The sequence below is a fragment of the Schistocerca nitens genome, chromosome 6 (assembly GCF_023898315.1).
Source record: "Schistocerca nitens isolate TAMUIC-IGC-003100 chromosome 6, iqSchNite1.1, whole genome shotgun sequence".
Lineage (NCBI taxonomy): Eukaryota > Metazoa > Arthropoda > Insecta > Orthoptera > Acrididae > Schistocerca > Schistocerca nitens.
Genome location: NC_064619.1, coordinates 470,298,987 through 470,324,257, shown reverse-complemented (window position 1 = coordinate 470,324,257; position 25,271 = coordinate 470,298,987). Strand labels below are relative to the sequence as shown.

General features: G+C 38.0%; 1 protein-coding gene across 1 annotated transcript in view; it reads left to right on the top strand.

The window, feature by feature from the left end:
- Positions 1-25,044, top strand: part of LOC126262833 (uncharacterized) — a 267,488-nt gene extending 242,444 nt beyond the window's left edge. The window contains exons 15-16 of the mRNA XM_049959686.1: positions 21,178-22,010; positions 23,831-25,044. Coding sequence (XP_049815643.1) covers positions 21,178-22,010; positions 23,831-24,849 — 1,852 coding nt within the window. The 3' untranslated portion in view covers positions 24,850-25,044. The remainder of the gene's footprint in view (positions 1-21,177; positions 22,011-23,830) is intronic.
- The last annotated feature ends 227 nt before the right edge of the window (positions 25,045-25,271 follow it).

Genomic DNA, 25,271 nt, shown 5'->3' with positions numbered 1-25,271 from the left:
CAGCCTGTAACGATCTTTAAACATTACTACTTAACTTGCGTTGGCCTGTGGTTCATCTATGTTGTGGGTGCTTCGAATAATGAGAACACCACGAAAATGTCAAGCTTGATAAATTATTTATTGACATTACCTGATCGACGGAACTGACATAAGTGCAAAAGAGACGAAACTGAGCTAAACTGAACTGCACTGCACTGACTCCCGAAGTAAACAAAACTTGACTGACTGCCCGCGCCGCATCACTGCGTTGCTTTAAATACATTTTAATAATCGCTACTATTGTTAATTTATTACAAAATGTAACTTACAATTAAAAATAATTTCATCTTAACTAACTGCTGTTACATTTGTACAGGTTATAAAATATAATGTCAAATAACATAATATTTATACCATCATCTTGCTTTTATGTGTGAAAATTAATTCACAATCTGATTTCAATAATTATTTTGATTTTACCTTATTTTCATAATTAGTGACTGTATGGATTTTATTGCTAACGTGTTCGAAGTATACACATCGTGCTTTGCCAGATTACATAAATTAAATACACACATTTTCTCAAATACCGGAATTTCATAAATTTGGGTGGTGTAACTAACAAGAGGTAAATATCTGGATAATTCACGAGCATCATTAATTATAATGAATTACATAAAAATGAATAACAAATTAAATTACACAACTGGATAATGATTGTTATTTTCATTTGAGTCATAATGAGGTTTTTGTTAGCAAATTTACAAATTGCAATTATTGTAATTTGAGGCGTTAGTTATTTATGCGAACATTTCCACAGCCTCTTAATATTTGTTGCTAAACATTTATTACTTCAATTTCACAATCTGATATTTAATTTGGCATATGTACATATTTTTGTTAATGACAATAATCTATTAACAATCATGAGAATGTATGTCATTCCAGAATATTGTATATGTATTTACAAAGGAGGACAGGTTTTCAGGCAAACTTAACTGAACGATACCTATAAAAATACACATAAAAGGCCCTAGGAATCACTGAATAGTACGATAAATACACTTATGCATATCGAAAAAGATGGTATCGGACAGTTCATAATGATCTTGGGGCAGGCTGTTGCATAATACACCCGCAGCCCCTCTTACAATACTTATATGAATGGCTGCTAAATACATATAGACGATCTGGTACTTTCAAATCACGTATCTTCAATACATTTAAGTTATCATAGTGCTAGTTTTAATGGAAAAAATCAAATTTTATTGTTCTTAGCTGTCACTCCAGTCACTGGTTTGCATCACACATCTTAAGGAATTGGCAGCTCACTATCATCAGTTCTTTTACGCTGTCCATCTTGTGTCTGCAACCCCTCTTTTTCTGGCAGTCTCTATGCTGCAATAGCACAGTCCACTATTAGCTTCATACATTTTAGTTTTTACTTCCAGGTCAGGTAAGGATCTTTGATACAGTTCTCTACGTAGGAACAGGGATGAACTCATTACTCAACTAGCACACTGGACTCGCATTCGGGAGGACGACGGTTCAATCCCGCGTCCAGCCATCCTGATTTAGGTTTTCCGTTATTTCCTTAAATCGCTTCAGGCAAATGCTGGGATGGTTCCTTTGAAAGGGCACGGCCGACTTCATTCCGTAATCCAATGAGACCATTGACCTTGCTGTCTGGTCTCCTTCCCCAAACAACCCCAACCCCCCTCATTACTCAAGGTACTCGTGTAGGTTACAATTAAGGTGACATCAGGTATATAAATATACCAAAATCATTCACATATTGTCCTATACTATTAGCATATTTATAAACAAAATTACACAAAGATAAGCATATTTAAACTGTAAAGATTTCATTATATACAGATTAAAGTCAATGAACAAAAATAAATTATATAAGTATCCTTTCTTTTTGATTAGTATTTCAGTATATTCTACTATACAGTGTATTTGACACCCCACCCCCAAAATCTCGTTTAACTCTTTATCATATCAAACATAAACTCACAGACTGTTTCTCATCACACAATCTTGTAATAGCATACTTTTCACAAAATGTCTTTTGTCACAGTGCAACTCGTCCATTTGTACGTTTTTGTGTGATGTCTGGACTTCTTCCCAAAATATTGGGATTGAGGTCTTAATGTGCTGTACAGTGGTTTGGTTACCCATTATTTGTAAGTGGTCACCCAGCCGCAGTTAATTATTTTTACCTGTTTTTTACTGGTATTTTATTTTTAGTTTTATCTACCTGTTTTGATGTGCAGTGTCCAATCTTGCAGTTTGAACATTTCCAATTCCCGCAAAGATCGGCTCTGAACTGATCCTTGTTTAACAGATCTTGGCTGCACTCGTCAACATTTCTTTTGGGAACGGGCGCTGATAACCTCGTTGTTGTGCGCCCTAAAACACTAATCATCATCATCACCATCTCATTAGCAGTTTCCCATGTTGTAATGCCTGTAATTCTCATAGAAACACCTTTGAACTACTTCTTGCTATCACTTCCCACAGATCAAATACATGCTCTACAGAATATAAGTACAATAATCTCCATTATTTTATATACTCACAGATTCTATTCTGTCATGAAAATGCTAACACTAACTTATCTATGACTATTATAAACTGTACACTACACACACATATGGATCTAGAAAATTGTCTTTTACTTCCAGAACTATACATTGTCCCACCAATTAGCTCCTGAACGTCATCACAAGTTCATAATGCTAATAAAATGCACAGAAAAAGTAAACATTCCTTACTAATACAGATTGTCCACAGAGTGTGATGGCCAGAAAGTAGTTTCTTAACAACACTTACAATACTTATGAATATAATAGAGGAAACATTCCACGCATGTGTGTATGTTTGTGTTTGTTTGTTTGTTTGTATGTCTATCGACCTGCCAGCGCTTTTGTTTGGTAAGTCTTACAATACTTATTTTATACATAGTACACACTTTAACCTATTATCATCTTTATCTCTACAAAGTTGTCGTAACTTTCTCACTATGTTTTACACAACTCGTTTCTCACAATCATTACTGTAAGAAAGTCAAATTTAATACACAGTTCACATTTTCAAATTATTCCTCAAATAATGTCACTCATTCACATTACATACAGAAAGCTTGTACTACAGAGAATGGATAGTATTTACAGTAACAGATAACTTCTTTACAAGTTTATAGATGAGTAAATGATGTAGCATCCAAAAATGAAAAAAAGAAAATAGAATGCTACATAGCTTGGAGACCTAGTGCTCACCAAGCACTTGACACAAAGATGTGGTGTCCTCCTGATGGCATTTACATCATCTGATTTTTTTCTTTGTGTGTGACACTTGCTTTAGGGTTTCAGTTCATTTATATTACGTAAACTAAATAACCTTCCAGGTTTTGGATACACTAACCTGTATGCATTTGGGTGTGGCATAGACTTAATTTTGAATGGCCAATATAGATATCAAAGAATTTCTTTAATTCGTTGCTTATAGCCTTGGATTTTTCATGTGGCTTCACCAGGACCAGATCATAGATTTCAAAATTTGTAGGCTTCAACATCTTATCATGGCTGTTTTCCTCAATTTCCCTTGTTCCATTACTTTCTTGACTATTTCTTCGCTTTCCTGTGGACTCATAGCCTTACATGCTGGGAATTCAATTAATTCATTGATCAGATTCAGTAGTTTCTTGTGATACATTATTTCATATGGGCAAAACCCAGTAAGTGAATGCTGTAAGTAAGTGAATGCTGTAAGCTGTTCAGTATATCTCCAAAGCTATCTACATACTCTATCCAACTTACACGATTCTTGTTGCAATAAGTTCTAAATAATCTCCCTATTTGTCTCGTGTAACATTCAGCCGGATTGCTTGACGGGTCGTGAGCTGATATCAGAATATAGCTTATGTTCTCATCATCACCAACTGTTTTCCAAAGTTTAGAAGTAAATTGTGCTCAATTGTCAGAAAGCATGCTCTTCAGTTTTCCTACCTTTGTGAAGTAGTCTCTTCTAATTTTCAAAATGATGTTCTTATTTGTTGCTTTCTTTAAAGGATATAGTTTAATGAATTTTGAAAAAAGATCCACCATGACAAATATGTAACAAAACCCTCCTTTAGCCATAGGCAGTGATCCATAAAAATTGGCTGCTACAAGTTGTAGTTGTTCTTTTGGCAAGATGTTTTGCATACATCCTTTGCAGGTTTGACTTCTAACTTTTACCCTCTGGCACCTGCCACATGAAGATAATTGCTTCCTCACTCTCCTGTCAGTGTCATAAAAGTATACATCCTCTTGGATCTTTTGGATACATTTCTGTGTCCCACAATGTCCGAAACTCTGATGTACATACTTTATTAATACTTAAGTATACTGCTCTCCCCAACACAATCTCCAAGCATCACTGTCTGCACACTATCTGAAAAAGTATACCATTGTGCACTTTATAATACTGCTCTACTTTCTCATGTCCTCTCTCACCCAGATAACTTTTAACTACCAATTAGAATCATGGTTCTGATATCTTCGGATGTCATTACAAATTTTCATGATTTCATTCTCATCTTCCACTCATTTTAGATACATAATCCAAAATTCCATTTCACATTCATCACTGTTATTTTCACCTTCTCCTCCCATTGGCAATCTTGGTAGAGCATCAGCAATTAGATCTTCTTCACCTTTTTATACTTTACTGCATAGTTGAACTACTGGAGGAATAGTGCCCACCTAGTTATTTTGCTGTGATGCAAAGTACACTCTTTTGTATAGATTAAAGCCTTATGGTCTGTGTATACTACTGCTTGATGTCCTAATAAGTAATTATTGAATTTGGTGAAAGCCCAATAGACTGCTAACAATTCTTTTTCGGTGACAGTATATGACTTCTCACGTTTTTGTCAAGTTCAATTGGCAAACGCTAGTGATCTATGCTCTATCACACCATCTACAATCTTTTCTTGGAACAAATGAGCTCCCAGCCCATAGTCACTGCTGTTAGTCATAATGCAAAATGGCTCTGTAAGATCAGGTCTGTGTAACATTTTACTATTGCACATCTGTTTCTTGATGTTGAATGCCTCCTGACAATCCTTGTCCCATACCCAAATGATGTTTTTCTTCAACAAGTTGTTCAAACATGGTGCATTTAAAGCTTGAGTGCTGACAAACTTGCAGTAGTAGCCACAAACTCCATAGAAAGATTTAAGTTGTTTCTGAGTCTTGGGCGTAGGAAATTTTGCAATGGCTTCAAGCTTTTCTCTACCCAGAAAGAATCCTTCTTCTGAGATGGTATGGCCTAAAAATTTGAGTTGTTTAACCCCAAATTTGCGCTTCTCTAGTTTTAATGACATACCTCCCTGTCCCAATCTATAACTCACTTCAGCCAACAAGCGTATATGTTCTTCCCAACTTTTTCCTGTTACAAGTATGTCATCAACATAAAGGACTACTTTACTTAACAATTCTTTTTCTAGAACAAAATCCAATGCTTGGATAAATTCTGCAACTACTACATTAAGACCAAATGGTGCAACACTATAGCAATAGCATCTTCCTCCATACAAAAATGTCGTATATTTCCTAGACTGAATCTCCAATGGTACCTGATGGAAACCTGCTGTTAAGTCTAAACTGGACATACTTCATATGTTCAAACTTATGTAATAACTCATCTATGTTCTCAGGGTGATAGATTTCTTCTCAAGGTATGTGTGTAAATGTCTCGAATTGAGCACAAGTCTTACTCCACCGCCATGTTTGGAAACTACCACCAACGAGTTACTAAATGCACTATTGCAGCTTTTGATTACTTCACACTATTCCATCTTTTGTAGTTCTCTCTCCACAACTTTTCTTTTTGAGATGGGTACTCTGTATGGTTTGATAAAAAATGATTCATGAGGTTTAAGATTAAGTCTACATTCATAGGTTTTCACTTCCCCAGTTTTCTCACTGAACATGTCTTTGTAGTCCCACAATAAACTATCTAATTGATCTGTCTGTTTTTATATGGACTCCCAGCTTCCTTTAGTTTGGTGGCCAATAATTCAGCATATTTGTCTTCACTGTATTTTCTTCATTGTCTTCCTTGTTAAAGTCTATCTTTTCATGTACACAAATCACTCTTCTCATTTGAAAATTATACTGTAGGCAGTTTTGGACGATTAGTTCAGACACATGTGTTACATCTGCATTTGAGTTGGCAAGCTTTAACTTTTTGTTATTCCAGTCAAAATCTGCATTTACTACTTGTATCCAATTCATTCCAAACAAAATATTTTCATTGAGGTCAGTGACTACGAAACATCCTTGGTTATACTGTACATCATTAATGGTGAAAGATATTAAGGCTTCTCTGTTTACAACTTTGCAGTGCCTACCAGTTGCTCCCTTAATTTTGATTCCAATAACAGGGTATTCTTCAAAGTCAGCACTGTGCCTTACCTGGTTTCTAAATTTTTCAGAAGAGGCAAAAAAACAGGACTACCCATGTCTAAGAGGCAAACTCCCTCATAATTTGCAACTTTTATATGTACATACGGAAAACCGAAAACTTTTTCTTTCCTGCTTTCCTCATCTTCATGCAACAAATCATCCTCAATCTCTCTAAAGTCTAAGTCATTTATACCATTTTTATCTGCACAATTTCTCTTACTTTGTCTTTATTTTCCTTAGAGCTACATCAGATGACTGCTTGATGTCATGTCCCTCTTTTACACACTGTCTACTTTTCCCGGAACTGATCTCACCTCGAAGCCGAAGCCGACCTTGGGGAAGATCAGTTTGGATTCCGTAGAAATGTTGGAACACGTGAGGCAATACTGACCCTACGACTTATCTTAGAATATAGATTAAGGAAAGGCAAACCTACGTTTCTAGCATTTGTAGACTTAGAGAAAGCTTTTGACAATGTTGACTGGAATACTCTCTTTCAAATTCTGAAGGTGGCAGGGGTAAAATACAGGGAGCGAAAGGCTATTTACAATTTGTACAGAAATCAGATGGCAAGTATAAGAGTCGAGGGACATGAAAGGGAAGCAGTGGTTGGGAAGGGAGTGAGACAGGGTTGTAGCCTCTCCCCGATGTTATTCAATCCGTATATTGAGCAAGCAGTAAAGGAAACAAAAGAAAAGTTCGGAGTAGGTATTAAAATCCATGGAGAAGAAATAAAAACTTTGAGGTTCGCCGAAGACATGGTAATTCTGTCAGAGACAGCAAAGGACTTGGAAGAGCAGCTGAACGGAATGGACAGTGTCTTGAAAGGAGGGTATAAGATGAACATCGACAAAAGCAAAACAAGGATAATGGAATGTAGTCGAATTAAGTCTGGGGATGCTGAGGGAATTAGATTAGGAAATGAGACACTTAAAGTAGTAAAGGAGTTTTGCTATTTGGGGAGCAAAATAACTGATGACGGTCGAAGTAGAGAGGATATAAAATGTAGACTGGCAATGGCAAGGAAATTGTTTCTGAAGAAGAGAAATTTGTTAACATCGAGTATAGATTTAAGTGTCAGGAGGTCGTTTGTGAAAGTATTTGTATGGAGTGTAGCCATGTATGGATGTGAAACATGGACGATAAATAGTTTGGACAAGAAGAGAATAGAAGCTTTCGAAATGTGGTGCTACAGAAGAATGCTAAAGATTAGATGGGTAGATCACATAACTAATGAGGAGGTATTGAATAGAATTGGGGAGATGAGGATCTTGTGGCACAACTTGACAAGAAGAAGGGACCGGTTGGTAGGACATGTTCTGAGACATCATGGGATCACCAATTTAGTATTGGAGGGCAGCGTGGAGGGTAAAAATCGTAAAGGGAGACCAATAGATGAATACACTAAGCAGATTCAGAAGGATGTAGGCTGCAGTAGGTACTGGGAGATGAAGAAGCTTGCACAGGATAGAGTAGCATGGAGAGCTGCATCAAACCAGTCTCAGGACTGAAGACCACAACAACAACAATGATCTCACTGTAAACCTGCTGATTGGTTCTACCTTTCCAGTTATAATGCAGTTCTTCACAAATAATCTTAATGACTCTTTACTCTGTCACTGTCACTATAACCCTTGTAAGTATCCCATAAAATTTCTAGCCTCAAATCTAAATCATGATGGCTGTTCACGTGTTCCTTATCTGATGATACCTTCCCAGTTTCCATTGGCACAATCTGGTTCCCATATTCTTCACTGACATCATCATCTTCACCACTAATTAAATTTTCTTTAACCTCCATATACACCATGCCATCTAATTCTTCATCCCATTCTTCATTACTACTTCCACTTCCACTATCAATCTTCCCACGCATGCTATCATCTCCAATACTAGACACTTCTACAACATCTTTGCAATGATCATCAGAATTGTTGACAAGTACACCAGTACAAGTATCATCACTTAAGTGCTTAACAGGGATAGATTCTTCCTTCATTAATTTACCTAAACCAAACTCATTAAGATTACTATCAGAACCAACATTTTCTTTGCAAACTTCTCCACCAGACTGATTATATGGACTGAGATAGTTTCCTTCCCTAATGGAACCTCTTCAACATTCTTACAGATGCGATTACTGCTATCCTCAACACCTTCATTCATACTTTTCCTGAAGTTACTGTCAAACTGTAATTTGCTAATCTGATGTCCTCTTCTTACATTAATTCTGTCATTTCCACTCCAATGGTGTTTAACCTGATTTGGGTACTTATTTCTCGCCCCAAGCTAACAGGCTCCTAATGAGGCGCTCGTCAATTTAAAATGTCTCGTCTTGATTGGTGATTATCTAATTGTCTGTTACTATTCTCCCAAGGTCTCTCTCTGTTATGTCCTCTGTTTCCATTCCCATTCCTATGGTTGATCCATCTATTATCACTTCTATTGTAACCACTATTATTATTCTGATTTTCACTATCACTCCTGGCTTGATTCCCACTTTGATTCCACCCCCCAGACGGTCGATTGCCATTATTTAACCTCTCATTTCTCTCAAAGGTTCTATCCAACTTATCTACATATCTCAAGGACTGATCTACAGAGTCGTCTGGTCCATAAATCAACTCCCACAGTACTCTTTTTGGTAATCTCCTTTTTAAGGCATCTATTTGTATTAATTCATCAAAAGGTTTGTCTAAGTGCACTAATTTCTTCAATTGGTTTTCATAGAAACACTTGAAGCCACCATCACTTTCCCTATACATCCGACCATTCAAGAACTCATTTTTAATCCTAGTGTGCTCAGATTCTGACCAAAACTTATTTAAGAACTTTCTTTCAAATTCATCATATGACATTGTAGAATTAACATTCTGATTGGCCCATGAGATTGTTTCTCTATCCAAATATCACTTAACAAATTTAATTGGCCCATGAGATTGTTTCTCTATCCAAATATCACTTAACAAATTTAATTTTAACATTGTTTATCATGTCATTACTAAAATTATCCTGACAGTGGTGTAAATAATCAACAGGATGCAATTTCCCATCCCCTGGAAAGCATTTTAAAGGTATGCCACCCCATACACAATTAATATTTCTAACAAAATTTCTTTGCAGTGGCTACCACACTGGACTCGCATTCAGGAGGACAACGGTCCAGTCCCGCGTCCAGCTATCCTGATTTAGGTTTTCCGTGATTCCCTAAATCGCTCCAGGCAAATGCCGGGATGGTTCCTTTGAAAGGGCACAGCCGACTTCCTTCCCCATCCTTCCCTAATCCGATGAGACCGATGACCTCGCTTTGTGGTCTCCTCCCTCAAATAACTCAACCCAACAAAATTTCTTTGAGCTACACCCTCGTGTAATTCTACAACTTTCTTACTTACTACAACATTATTTTTACACAAATCTATTTTTTCATCACACTTCAGTTCTACATTACTTATTTGATTGGGAATGTCTCTAAATGTTATATCTGAGTTCTTTTTGTAAGCTTCTACTTTTTCTTCTGAAACTCTCCTAGTCTGAACAACCTCTATTTTAAGTTTAGAATTTTCTGCTTCTACATGTTTTAGTTTCTCGAATCTCTCCTCATTTTTGGACAACTCTTGTGTGAAATTATTTTCTAATATATCTACCCTTTCTTCGTCTGCTCCCACAAGAGTATAGAGTTCACCCTGCCCTGTCTCAACAGTAATTTTTAGTGCTGCCAAACCTTCCTGAATTTCCCTTATCTGATTATTATTTTCAGTAACCCTATTCTTTAATTCACTTAATTGCTGACTTAACTGTTGACTTTGCTGACCAATATCCTGCCTAATCTGTCCCATCTGTTCCTTCACTTCTTTCATATGCTCATTAATTACATTAACAAATTATCTCCTCCTACTCTTCCCTAGGTAATTGGAGTACTTGTGGCGACATTTTCGCTGGAACCCTCTCCACCAAAACTTTGATCTACACTCGGATTCCTGCTGGACGATAGTTCACTGATACTTGATCGTATGTCCGTGGTGTTTTCTGCAAATTCACAGCCTACCCGCTTCTCTTCATTCATTTTCGTTTTTCGTTGTTATTCATCATACACAAATGTCACACAACACTATTTAAAATTAGAAAATTAAAGAGAACAGTTACTCATCTGAATTCCACCAGTTCAGTCTGAGAATTTGGTCCGTTACCATCAGGTAATGATATCCAAAACATATGATATTGCGATCTTCCCACAGCAGGTAATGGTTTTTTTTCCCCTAAACGGTCACCACAAACAATTCTGTGGGCAAAAGTTGTCGTTTAGATTTTGCACTCACGTTTTTACATAACCTGAAACACTCACTCATTAAACACAGTTCCAATTTCAGACATCAGTCTCAGCTCTACTCCACCACATGTAATTATCTTTAAGGGGCTCCGGAACACCCTATACTTGCAATGTTAAAATAACGCTTATAAATTACATCTTTCCTCACAAAGTATTTGAGGTAGGAAGTTGAACTTTTTACAGATTATTTATTGGAATATGGGCTACAACTTAACACAGGGATTTTACAAAATTTTAGTTCAGTTATTAAAGATGATCTTTTTTCAATTGTAATGAAAATTCACAACATTTTTTGCAATTTTTAATTTGTATATTCAAAAATATACAGTTTTTTGGAAAAAGGCTGTGTTAAATTATGCAGAAGGTACTGTGTAACATTTACTGAAAGTTTGAAACAAATATGTTTGGAAGATCCGTAGAAAACATGTAATTAGTATGAGAAAATAAAAGTTTTGGGAATCGAGCGACAAAGATTGGATTAACTTTTTAGTGCATTCCAGGTCCATAGGATGGATTATCTTCATCCTCTGCAAACTCCTCCTCCAGCTTCCTCTTGTTCCTCCTCCTGTTCACTCTTGCTTGTATTTCTAGACTCTTTACAGCCCTGTCTGCAGCCCGAAGGTGTTCCTTGTCTAAAGCAAGCATCGCTCGTACCATGTTAGAACCTATCTTCATTCCCATATTTCTAAATACCTTGCACCTTACAATGTTGCCATCATTGAAAGTCGCAACAGCATCATACACACCAAAGTGAAGTGTTTCTATTCCAACAAATACAGTTTTGGGGATTCTCGACCATATAACACTATTTACACTTTCATTGGGGTTTTGAGTTTTTCCGTGAATACACTTTTTCAACAGTTCAGGTGCTGCTAAGTCTCTGAAAATAGGTTTTATCACCTCCATTATTGCATGAGGCAGACTATGCTTATGAGTGTACACTTCACCAGTTAGCAATCCTTTGTTATATTTACACCAACTGTCTTCTTCTTTGGGACACAAGCTATGTTGGGGATTTTCATCGGTTGAAGAAGTATGAAAAAAAAAGAGCCCAAACAGCCTTCTTCATTTCGTCGACACTTTGTGTATTTTGCCTAATAGCCATTCCATAATAGTTCTGTATTTTGTCAATTACACTGTCAGTTAACCTTCCCTTCCCATCCAACCCTTTACCATCACTGAGTTTTTGTTTTTTGTACGAAGCTTTCAGTCGCCGAAGTCTTGTTCCCATTCGCTTCTGTACGTGTCCAATACACTCAAATTTCTGCACTACAACATCATCACCATAGGGCTTCAGTCCTTGAGCATGTTTGAAACTTTTAGAATCACCATCACCAAGGTAATTAACATATCGCACTTTATCACACGCCTCAGAACGCTGGAATATACTGGCGACACCAGCCACTTCCATTCTTCCACTACTGCCACTATAGTTAGCTTTGCAATTATTTTCATGTGTACCTTTATATTTTTGTGGACATCTACAATACTTTGATATTACTGCTACATCTAAAACTTTCCCTGTATACATACTGGTGGCAGATACTACACCATGAAGAGATGTGTGTCCCCGTTTATGCCAGGTACCATCGAACGCTGAAGTCAAATCTCTGTTACCATTATTTTCCATTACTGCCTCTTCCACAGCGTTCTTCATAGATTCTATACAGACATCTTCTACTTTAGACCCTATTAATTTATTATAGGTCGTAAACTTGGTTGGGGGATTTGGAAGATTCATGATGCCACAGAAAATTGCACCTGCAGTAGCACCCTTACCAACTGAACGCAAGGAATAAACAAATCTAATGTTGTGTTCGTAGATTTTGCTACCATTTTCTTCAGTTGCAGTTACTGCAACACTGTTCCAAAAGGTGGTCATGTATGAACACTTATCACATTTCAGTTGTATTTCACTAGCAAGTCCTACGTGCTTTATTATGGAGAGTTCCAGACCAACTTCACTACAATGAATACATCTTACACAGTTTGAAAAAATTCCTTTGAGAACCGACATATCAAATATTTCATTCACATCCGATTCGCCCGTAAAACATTCATAGTTTTCACTCATTGAACCAAGCTGCTTCTGTGAAGTATTTTCTTTCCCACTTTGACTGCTATGGGCAGGTGTACTTGAGAGGTTAGGTTCACTCACTTGGTTATCGTCTTTTTTGTTTACAGTAATAACACATACCTTTGGCTTTCCAACATTTCTCCTTTTCTTAAAAGCCTTCAGAGGATTTCTAATAACTTTACTTTTACTCATTATTATACTTCAACAAAACAGAGACTCAAGAAACAGAATTAATTACGAATATTTTCGAGATAACGACAGAGGAAATAACCATGAAACAATCGACAATCACACCAGCGATATATATTGAACCATCACAGGTTAGCCACAACACATGCTTTATCTCACATCACTAAAATGTACCTGATGAACACGGACGTTAATAATAACACCATTTGACAGCAGTTTAACAGCGCCACAGTGGGTCACGCCCATGTAGAACACATTTCAAAAAAAATTTAAAAATAGTTGTAGTCTTCGGAATTGAATAAATTATATATCTATTAAAAGGTAATAGTCTGCAGATTCAGAAAACGCAAAAAAGTAAAAATTGAACTTTTCATGATTTTGAGCCTTTCCGGAGCCCCTTAAACCTTACTACTTAACCTGCATTGGCCTGTGGTTCATCGATGTTGTGGATGCTGCGAATAATGAGAACATCACGAAAATTTCAAGCTTGACAAATTATTTATTGACATCAGCTGATCGACAGAACTGACGTAGGTGCAAAACAATAGACGAAACTGAGCTAAACCAAACTGAACTGCACTGACTCCTGAAGTAAACAAAACTTGACTGACTGCCCGCACAGCTTCACTGTGTCGCTTTAAACAATTAAAAACAGTTTCATCTTAACTAACTGATGTTACATTTGTACAGGTTATAAAATATAGTGTCAGATAACATAATATTTTTACCAGCATCTTGGTTTTATGTGTGAAAATTAATTCACAATCTGATTTCAACAATTATGTTGATTTTACTTTAATTTTGTAATGAGTGAGTGTATGAATTTGCTAACATTTGTTCGAAGTATACAAATCGTGCTTCGCCAGATTACATAAATTACATAAATTAAATACACATGTTTTCTCAAATACTGGAATTTCATAAATTTGGGTGGAGTAACTAACAAGAGGTAAATATCTGCATAATTTACAAGCATTATTAATTACAATGAATTACATAAGAATGAATAACGAATGAAATTACACAACTTGATGATGATTGTTATTTTCATTTGAATAGTAATGAGGTTTTTGTGTTAGCAAATTTACAAATTTCAATTATGGTAATTAGAGGTATTAGTTATTTATGCTAACATTTCCACAGCCACTATTTTGGTACTAAACATATATTACTTCAATTTCACGATCTGATATTTAATTTGGCATATGTACATATTTTTGTTGATGACAACAATCTATTAAGTCACGAGAATGTACGTCATTCCAGTATGTTCTATATGTATTTACAAAGAAGAATAGGTTTTTGGGCAAACTGAACTGAATGATACCTATAAAAATACACACAAAAGGCCTTAGGAATCACTAAATCATACGATAAATAAACGGATGCATATAAAAAAGGTGGTATCGGACAGGTCATTATCTTGGGTGAAGCTGTTGCATAATAGGCCCTGGGCCTCGATTCAATTCATATCTGACCGTTACTTAATGGCTACATCTACTCAGGATCGTCAACTGTATTCAGCTCAAAAGTGTCTTCACTTTGTAAATAACAAGATAGCATAATCACCCCAGCCCTTAAACCAGGCGAAAACCCAATGTCTCTCGACAGATACCAACTGATTAGCCTCATCAACATGCTCTGCAAACTGCTCGAAAGGAGTATTGCTTGCAGATTATGCTGGGTTCTCGAATTGTGGGGCCTTTTGTCCCCCTATCAGTGGAGTTTCCAAGATGGATGACCCGAAACCCATCATCTGGTTAATTTGGAAACAGCAATCCTACAATCTGTTTCTAAACACCTACACCTCATCATCACAGTTTTTTTTTTTTTTTTACTAGTATAAGGCATATGACACTGCTTGACGTCATCACATTTTACTTATCCTCCATGAACAGGACTTTCAAGGTACCCTACTCCTTTTCATTTGTCGATTTTTCTCCCTCTGGTTGTCTCTGGTGAAAGTCGGCACTTCGCTCAGCTCTTCACAGGTCCAAGAGAACAGCTTCCCACAAGGCTCTGTTCAGAGCGTCACGCGCTTCCTCATTACTATCAATGGGCTAGTGACCTGCGTGGGATCCCACTCAGTAGCATCAGCTAAACACCAGATCCAAGGCACCATCTGAAGGCCTCTGCTTGGACACTTTCCCATGGTTTCCAGTTCTCCCCTGAAGAAGCATTTTTGACTGTACCGTGTGGTCCATCCTGACCCAGAACTCTGGGTACCCAGCACTTGGTTGTTGTTGCACTGTCCCATGTTTGACTTGGTTGCCTCCTGTTTGTCAACTAGACAAGCTACATGCTGAATCTCAGCACTCCCTGCTTCATTGTGCACACCTCTTAGGGTGCAGATCATGCTACTCTTTTCCATATTTACTGAGCCCTAGTCTTGTCTCAGTTGGACTATATTTGTGAAGTTTATGTCTCAGTGGCACTGTAAGCTTTGAAATTGTTAGACCTAGTCCATCATTGTGGCATGCAAGTGGCCACTGATGCCTTCCACACTAGTCCCATAGACAGTCTCCTCATGAGGCAGAAATCTTCCCTCTTCAGTTCTAATGGTACCAACTCTTTCAAACCTATGCAGTTGGCATTCGACAATTCCCTGATCATCCAACAGGTCCCATTCTTTCTGCATACGAGATGTATCTACGTCCTGGTACCTTGGGATTATCAGTTGGAATATGCCCTGTAATCCCCTGCAAGGACCTCCATCTCTCCCTAGAATTTACTCACTATATTTTCTTGTGCACACAATTTGGTTGGTACCAAGTTCACGAATTAGGAGCGATCTATTTCTAGGTCGTAAAGTCTTGGTTGCCTCCATGACCTGTCGGTGTTTGTTATGTTCAGTTCTTTAGGAGTTTCAGGGTGCTATTATCTTTCACACAGATGACTCTAAAACTGTAGATAAGATGGTCTATGCTTTTACATCTCCTGCCAGTCAGGAACACTGTTTATTGCTGAGAACAGTGTTTTTGTGACAGAGCTGATAGTCATTAACAGAGCCCTCCACTTTGTTAAATGGCACTCCCTGGACCGTGTTTTAATATGCAGTATCTCAGTGAACTGTCTCCAGGCCATTGACTGATGTTACTCTTGTCACCCTGTGGTCTGTGCCAGTCGTGACCTCCTCACTGAATTTAGTCATTCTGCCGACTGGGTTCTCTCTCTCTCTCTCTCTCTCTCTCTCTCTCTCTCTCTCTCTCTCTCTCTCTCTCTCTCCTCTCCCCCCCCCCCCCTCTCTCCCTCTCCCTGAGTCACAAGTCATGTTGGTACCCCATGGAATTATTAAAAGTGCAGATTTGCTGCTGTGAATAAGACCTCTGCTCACTCAGAGATGAAACAACATCTGGTAGGCTACTGCTCCCCTCAAATAAACTTCACACTATTTGATAGTATACTACTGCTGCATGGCATTCATCCTTCTGTTCCTCCCAGAAGGAATCCACTATCCTATGTCGCCTCTGCATCAGTCATACCAGACTAACCAATAGTTTTATTTCATGTAACAAGCTACCCCCACACTGGATGCAGGGCCTTACAAGCAGTAGCTCATATCCTGAAGGGGTGCCCCCTCATTCTGCTGTCCATGCTGAGAGTGGTCATCCAAATTCTTTGCCTCTAATATTGGCAGATAATTCACTGACACTTGAATTGGTTTTCTTTTTGAAAATGGCGTATATTCTCAGATATAAGGTTTTAAAGTACCAGGGTGTTTGGGTTTGGGACAGTTGAGAGCTCTCCTGCTTCATGCCGGGTCTTACCTCCTTGACCAGTTCAGTTGTTCATCCCTCCTTTTCTGCTGCACTCTATTTTCCATTTTAGGTTTAGCTCTTTGGTGAATAGTGGGTGCTCTTTAGTGCGCTGACTATAATGGATCAGGGGTGAGATGATGGGGGGGGGGGGGGGGTCGTCCCATGCAGAGCTCCAACAAACACCCGCCTGCTGCCTTCCCTTTCACTCTCATCTTGTTTTTATTATTTACAGTCATTATAATGTCCATTGTGTTTTTAGCCTTCTCACTTTTACTGTTCTGAATCTCCTTACTAGAAGGCATCCTTTGCTCTGTAACTGTCTTGGCCCTTAATTGGGTTGGTGGGGTCAGATGCAGTGTGAGGTTTTTCTTATTATGGATGAGCCCTGGAAGACCCTCGTCAGCTGTGACCTATCTACCTGGCTCAATCCATATACTTCTCCATGAATTACGCCTTAACTCTGGCATCAGTATTGATCTCAGTGTCTCTAATTTATGGCTCTCACCTACACTGACCATCTGAACTTGTTCCTGTGGGATGTCACTAACTCCAGAGGCCCTATCCCTCAACTGAGGGACTCATGACCTTGCTGTTTAGACCCTTAACCTCCAGCCAACCTACCAATATTATAGGAGTAGCTGTGTCAATTGAAATCAAAATAATGGTCTCAGTTCGATAACAAAAGTTTTCTCATCACATCCAACCTAGTCACTCTTCGCTGTTTATTGTGTCTGCATGCTATAAACAGAACTATATTGATAACTAAAAATACTAAGGAGTAAATGTCGTCAGTATATTATCACAATCACGGGGAAAAGTTAACACACAAACCACATGGCTTCAATAATTTCGACATACTAGCACACAGTATTGATAGCTAAGTTTGGTAGCGATCCAAAACAAGTGAATGTCAGTCCAAAGTCATAGAACACCAGACTTCTATCAGAACAGTTATTTCCATCAACCACCACATCCAGAAATGTCTTAGAGTAAATGATTAATAGATACTGTTTGGTTGGATGCAATTTGGGACAAAGCACTTGCACTACAAATTGTTCCAACTTGTGATGCCTGATACCAATGCAGATCAAGAAAATATGATTACCTGAAAACCAAAGCATTGCCAGTATCACATAATTTGAAAGCCGTGCCCCCCCCCCCCCCCCCCCCATTTTTCCAGCCATGAATGTTGTTTCTTTAGTGTAAATTGTTTGGAAGTTTATTTTTATGTTAATGCAAAAATGGATTCTAATATTGTGAGCATTTGTGTAAATTGTGGAAGTTTATTTTTATGTTAACGCAAAAATGGATTCTAGTATTGTGAGCATAGAAAATCTGATATAAATTCCAGGATGGCATGTAATCTCACACACACACACACACACACACACACACACACACACACTACATCGTGACTTAAAAGGAGAAGCAGTCTTGGCTGGGTTGTGGTGGAGACATGAAGAGGCATACAATGGGGACAGGGAGGAACAGTAGAGGAAGGAATTAGGAAATATTTCTTTGTTATGGAGTGCATAAGTGTCTGACACGTAGAATGTTCAAAGAGAATAGTAATGAGGGAAGTTGGAGGTTCCAAAGTAAGCAAAGACAACACAGTCCAGCTTTATAAATTGTATAGCATTAGGTAACAAAGAATGTTTTGGAGGGAGAGTTCACATTTGTATAGTTTGGAAAAATCTGTTGTTAGAAAAACAGCCATTGAAGACAATCACATTATGTTGAGTTATTGGTTGTGCTAGTGACCAATTTGGTTGGTGACTGTCCTTCATGTGGGTTAGATTGTTCACAGTTGTATGACATAGATGTTGTGAACTGTTTAGTGAAGTTGGTAAATGATCTGCCTGTTTTCACAAGTAGTCCAACCTCTAATATTAAGGTATATGATGCCAGTGACATGGCTGGAATTGGTGGTAGATGGGTGTATAGGAAAGGTTTTTCAATAGGTCGTCCAGCAGGATATAACCCATGAAGCTGAAATGATACAGACAAACAAGGGTTTTGCATAGATTTGTGGGCAGTGCCTTCTTGCATAGCGCAGTTATTTGCCCAGTGCAATTTAGATATTCATTTATTATTACTCGTAGACTCTTTGCTTATGGAAAGAAGTTGGTATTTGTCCCATTTAGAGTAAAGATCGAATTCCTGATATTTCGGACCTATGAGCCTAGAGTGACAGCCAGCACTCAATGAGTTTTGGATAGACTGAGCCTTAACCTTATATCCTGCACCCATCTTGATGGTGCTCACAGATCTGTACTGAGATTCTCGATAGCTGTCTCCAGGTTTACTGGTTTTGCAGTTAGATACAACTGGAGGTCGTCGATGTACATGTGGTATTTGCAGCAGGACAAAACTGATGACACATCATTTACATACAATGAAGAGAGTATAGAACATAGTAATGAACCCAGGGTGACTCCTGATAATATCTGCCTCCATTGTGACTTTATGGTGCTGGACATAACGCATTGCTGACAAGGTGTCATGTATGAGAGAAACCATTGCAATGCACTTGGCGAGGGACTTTGGCAAGTAAAATGTCATAGTCAAGGGTGTCAAAGTATTTCCTGAAGTCTAAGAAGCACATGATAGTTATCTCTTGCGCATGCATGGCAATCTTCAGTCCATTTGTTACCTTTAGTAGTAAGGCAGATGTTTCACTGCGATGTTTACGGAAACATGATTGGTATTCATCTAGTCGATTGTCTTGCATTAGTTAGTTTGCTAGCTGGTCATGTGCTATATATTCTAAGGCCTTGGAAAGTGCAGGAAGAATGCAAATAGGTCAGTAATCAAAGGGCACTGTGGCAACATCCTTTGTAGGTATGTCGTAATTAGTACCTATTTCCAGGCCTTGGGGAAAACATGTGGTTAAGGAGGGGTTGAAGATATCTGTTACAGTAGGCAGTTGCTGATCAGTAATAAGTTTCATCATTTGGGCTGTGATGCCATAATGTCCAGTAGATGCTGATGTAATATGTGTGATGTCTTTTTTTAATGGTATTCTAAGTAATATGTAAGTCATTACCCCCATAAAGTAACCAATGCCTTTTTTTCCCCTTGTTGTTCAGTTGTAGTTGTAAGTAATGTGAAGTACTAGTGCAGTTAATCAGCTGGGCAATGGGATCAGTTGCAGCTTTTACTTTGCCTATACTTAGACCATGCAGGTTTTTCCATAGGATAGCTGGTCTGTTTCTGTTATTGGTTAATGAACGGGCATTCCAGAGTTTTGCATTTCTCACAGCTTGACTGACTCTGTTCTGCTTCCGCTTGTAAGTAGTATGGTTTTCAGGCATAGGGCAAAGCTTGTATGCCCAATGTGCGATGCCTCTGGAAATCATGAGCTGTTTTAGTTCTTCAGTTAGCCAAAGTCCAGGTTTCCTTCTTACATGTTTGATCTTTAAGGGGCATATTTATGATATAGTTTAGTAAGTTTTTCATTTATGTCCAATAACGGAATAGATGATGACCCCAAACTATTTCTTGCACCTCAGTTGCAAGTTTGGACAAATTAATGCCTTTGAAGTCTTGCTGTGTAGTCAGTTATGGTTTCTTTCTGGGACATTCTAGCAAGTACATCATAAAAAGTGTGGTCTCATCCCCCAAAACAACCCAACCCCAACATCATGGGGGAAAAAAGCAAGCTGACGCAGTGGCACACACGAAGAAGAAAAATCTGCTTAAATTTCACACTGGTTTGACTAGTGTGTAGAAAATTTTTTAGTGTCGGCAGCATAATTATATGCTTCTATGTCGATTTTAGACTTGAAAGAGCAGTTTCAAAGCAGGCAAACCTGCCTGCTTTAGAAAGTTTGTAAAGGACACATATCGGGCACTTTCTGGTAAGAGATATGATCTCTGTGGACATCTATTCCACTTGTTTGTCTTCAGTATTGTTGGATGTGTGTAACACAGTAAGTAGGTACCTGGTCTAAAATTACATTCATAAAAATAAGACTAATAAAAAATTGGCATTAAGGAAATCAGTAGCTCAGACAGAATTTATGTATCAGGTTGCAGGAAAGAGACAGTGTGTATGGAGGGTACTTGAGTTCCTGTGGTAACCATCAAGAAAGTAAAATACACAAATATGCAGGAAGATTGCTGGATTTAATGTAGTGAATTTATCAATGTAGAAAGCGAAATATAAAACACAGGAGACTGACGGTGATCTAGGAGGGCGGGAGATTGTTGCATAACACACAAATGGGGCTACCACTGTAATGTACCATAGACAAAGAAGCAGGCATGCTTCAAGGTTATATTTACAAATTTAATCTCTTTCAGTTTGGTTAAATGAACAAATTTTGATATTGTTTGCTATACAAAAACACAATTGTACTTTCATTTGCTTTTTACTTACTTTTGCAGGTCGGCATATATCTTGACAGTGATGGCAGAAATTGATGTCATGAGAGGTTCTTTTGCTAATGCAAATGTGAAGTTGGTAGCCTTACACTCATTTTATATATCTGAATTGTGGGTGCAGCATTCATGTAATACACAACCAGTAAAGGATTCTCCTACTTACATGAGTAAACTATGTGAAGAAATGACTAACATGTCAATAACCACATCAGATAATGTACAGAAAATAATAGATTTTCAGCTTGATACTCAAACGCGAGGAGAGATAGTACTAGCCACCTCAGTAACAAGAACAAGTGGAAAAGAAATTTCATCACCAGTATGTCAACATCATCATGAAAAACGCCTATCAGTGCACCCACCTTCATCATACTGTCAGTGTTACTCTTGTAATAATCTTCTCTGTCATGGTGTTCTGCTGCACTACATCATGGTAATGGCATTGTTCAACCATTTTTCTGGTAATTCAAAGACTACCCTAGAGTTTTTTGAAGATGGTTTATCAGTGTGCAATGCATTGTATAAAATCCAAAAACATGGTGTACAAGAAATGAACCAAATTATGTTGTACATACTACAAGGCATGGAGAAAAACAGCATGCTGCCAAGCTCTCTTGTAGAAAAAATTAAGACATTTGTTCATCGTTATGCAAAGTTTTTGTCGCAGAACAAGAAACATGAGGAGGCTAAAGCTTTGTATCAGGCAATGGCCTGTTTTGAGGAACGTGCTAATGATAAGTCGTACTGCATGCCAACTTTCTTGGAGCATCAATTCGCACTGAAGCTTCTTTCCCTTGGAGACAATCCACTGCTGGACACATCCGTGTATAAATCCCGTAAGTATTTATATATATATAAAAAAAGGTTGTAATTATATCTTTGTGATTCTTCTAATCAGTTAACAGTTATTATGTTGAAAGTGTTATAGTTGATCATATATTAGGTCACAGTTCACTTTTAACATAACAATTACCAATTTCAGTATTGGACCAGTCTCAGATTTTTGAGCAATTACAGTGTACACATAGACGTCATCGCCATTGTTGGCTGCTTCAACATTTAAAGCATACCAACGCTAGTTGCTTACTGTCACCCACATTTCACCCTTTCTTTTGACTCCTTTGCGATGGAAGTCAGAACCATGGTGCCCAGCTTTGAAATCGTGTGGTTTTATTATAAGTGGCTGAGAAAAACATTACAGACAGACCACCACTCACAACCAACAGGAAAAGGCCACGGGGCAGGTACAAAGGGCATCAGTGAAACCACCACTTTTCCTGGGGCATTGATTCCCACACCTTTCGCAGTTGAAAGTAACAGTTCGCAGTGCGGTGAGCAACATGTATGTTCTTCACAGCCTTTAACACTGCTGACACCCTTGGGCATTTCAGCCCTTCCTGAAGGAAATTGTGGGGCTGCATGACTTTCAAATGTGATCATACCCATTTGGAGCACAGCATTACCACAATTTTTGCTCTTATGTACAGGTTGGAACCACTATGGACCATTCAAAACTATCTGACAACATTTGTATATGATCTGAAGTAGCTAAGGGTGTTACCCATCCATTTTACTGAGAATTTTAAAAATATACCTGCACAAACAGAACCTGTGACGAAGGCCTAGGCACTTACAGACTGGAAACCTCTTCAACACTCGGATTCTGCATGACCTACTATGAAATGCAAGAGCAGTAGGGCATTGACAAAAGAGCAGTGTAGCCTGCCTGCAGGCACCTGTTATTCTCGTCACAGGTTCTATTTGAAAAGATACTTTTTTAAGGTCCTTCGGAAAGGCTGATAGGTGCCACCAAGAGTTTTGCAGAACTGAGGGGTCTTAGAAGGCCGCCCCACTGTTTATTTCATGCCTATGTCAATGTCACCACAGGAGAACACGAACTAGGAGGGATGAAAAATCATAAGCACTCTTTGCTGCTTTGAATCACATTCAGGATTTGTCAAATGGTGTTGAACGGTCCCTTGTGGTTCCAACCTGTAAACAAGAGCAAAAATTGTAGTTGCACTGCGCTCCAAATGGGTCAGATTATGTGTAATGGGGCTGTAGCCCCACAATGTCCTTATAGAAGGGATGAAATATCTGAGACTGTAAGATCATCACACTGGGAACTTGGTTTTTGACCATGAAGTGTGTGGGAATCAACACCCCACAGAAAGTGGTGGCTTCATTGAGGTCCTTTATGCCATCCTCTGAGGGCTTTTTGTACCGATTCTGAGGGGTGGTGTATCACTCATAACAAAACTGCATGATTTCAACACAGTGTACTCAACCTCCATCCCAACTTGAAGCTGAAAGTCATCAGTTTCAACCGCTGCTGTGAGTTCAATTTGTTGCTAACTATAAGTTTTGTGCGTGCGTGCGTGCGTGTGTGTGTGTGTGTGTGTGTGTGTGTGTGTGTGTGTGTGTGTTTTCAGTTAAAAAATTAAATATGAAGTTTCAACCATTGGTTTCTGGTCTCAAAGTGCTCAGTTTGAAACACTCTAAAATTTATATCATTTTGACCTGGAAGGTTTGAGATACTCAGTATACTTCATGAGAAACTTTTGTGAAGCTGTGAATAGAATTATATTGTTTTCTCAGTTAGAAAGTCTGGACTACCAAAATCATTTCCAATATCTGAAGTAATGAATTGTTTCAGGTGTGGTAGACGTAATAACTGACATGCCATCAACAAAAACGCCATATAGAGCACCAGCAGTCATTCAGCTTACCCCTGTGATGCGGTACACATCAAAGGAAGTTGACTCAGAATTTCGCAGTAACATGCATCGTCTGCGCAGTGGTCAACACAAAATTCTGTTTGATATGGATGAGGAAGCAGATAGCCAGTGCAGTGTAAATGTGAGAGAAGAAAAATGGCAAAAGAAAGTCCAGGGATATAGTGATATTTTAAACATAAAGAAAAGTGAAGTAGTTGTTACAAAATGTGGAGGAAGTCAAAATGTTTTGTCAGATGTAGACAGAAATGCATCAAGTGCAATTCTAGATGATACAGTTACTCCACGTAGAAGACAGAAGGTTAAGTCCAGGCAGCTTTCATCTCAGTCTTCTGATGAAATGGATAAGTATGTGTCTCAGTTGATATGTTCGTCACCCTTAAAGGAAAATTTGAATAAGAATATTTGTGATGATAGGGACCATAAAAGTAACATACCATCTAATTTAAGTAACCAAAAACTGAGGCATGTAAAATCTAATAAGGTGTCAAAAGTAAGAAATATTGAGTCAGTAACCACTGCAAGCAAAAGTGATGCTCTTGAGGTAATTACATCAACTACAACTAAATCAACAGTATTTAAGTCCCCTCAGTATGTACCACACAAGCAGAAACCAAAATCAATGTCAAAAACTCTACTTGGCGTAGGAGAGCACTCAGTTCTTGCACCTAGAAGAACTAGGCAAAGAAAATTTTCCAGTCACTCTTCTGATGAAAATGAAAGCCAAATACCTAGATTTCTTCTTAATTCACCATTAAAAGACAGTGGTAATGCAGAGCATGGTGTTAAAAATATCAAAAAAGTTGCCAAAAGAACTACAGCATGCCATAAGAGTACTGGGATTAAAATCTTCTCTGAATGTTCAGATATAAATTCTGACTGTACAGAAGGTAAAGTTATGCAAAATAAATGTAAAAGCAAACGTAAAGCACAAGTGTAATTGTTTTTTATAATGTTACTAACTAGTGCCAATGAAAAGGAAGGTTCTCAATGGACAGTTGCATTAATTAGCTGCTGGATAAAACTGGCCTGTAAATACATCAGTTCTACTGCATACAAATATCCATTTTACACGAACTAGAGTAAATACTAATGATTATTTCTGTATTATCACAGTTAAGTAGTGATGAAGATTTGACTGTATATTAATGTTTCAATAAATATTTGTATTTATACTGAATGTTTTTGCAGTATTTGTGTCTGACATTATTATTATTATTATTTCTTTCCTTTCTCAGACCTTAGGTCTGGTTCGAAATGAAAGTGACGCGGACCTTGATCAAGCGTGACTTCCTTTTAACTGTATGGTATATGTTACATTGCGTTTAGGAACTTTCGGGTAATTGAACATGTATCAATAAT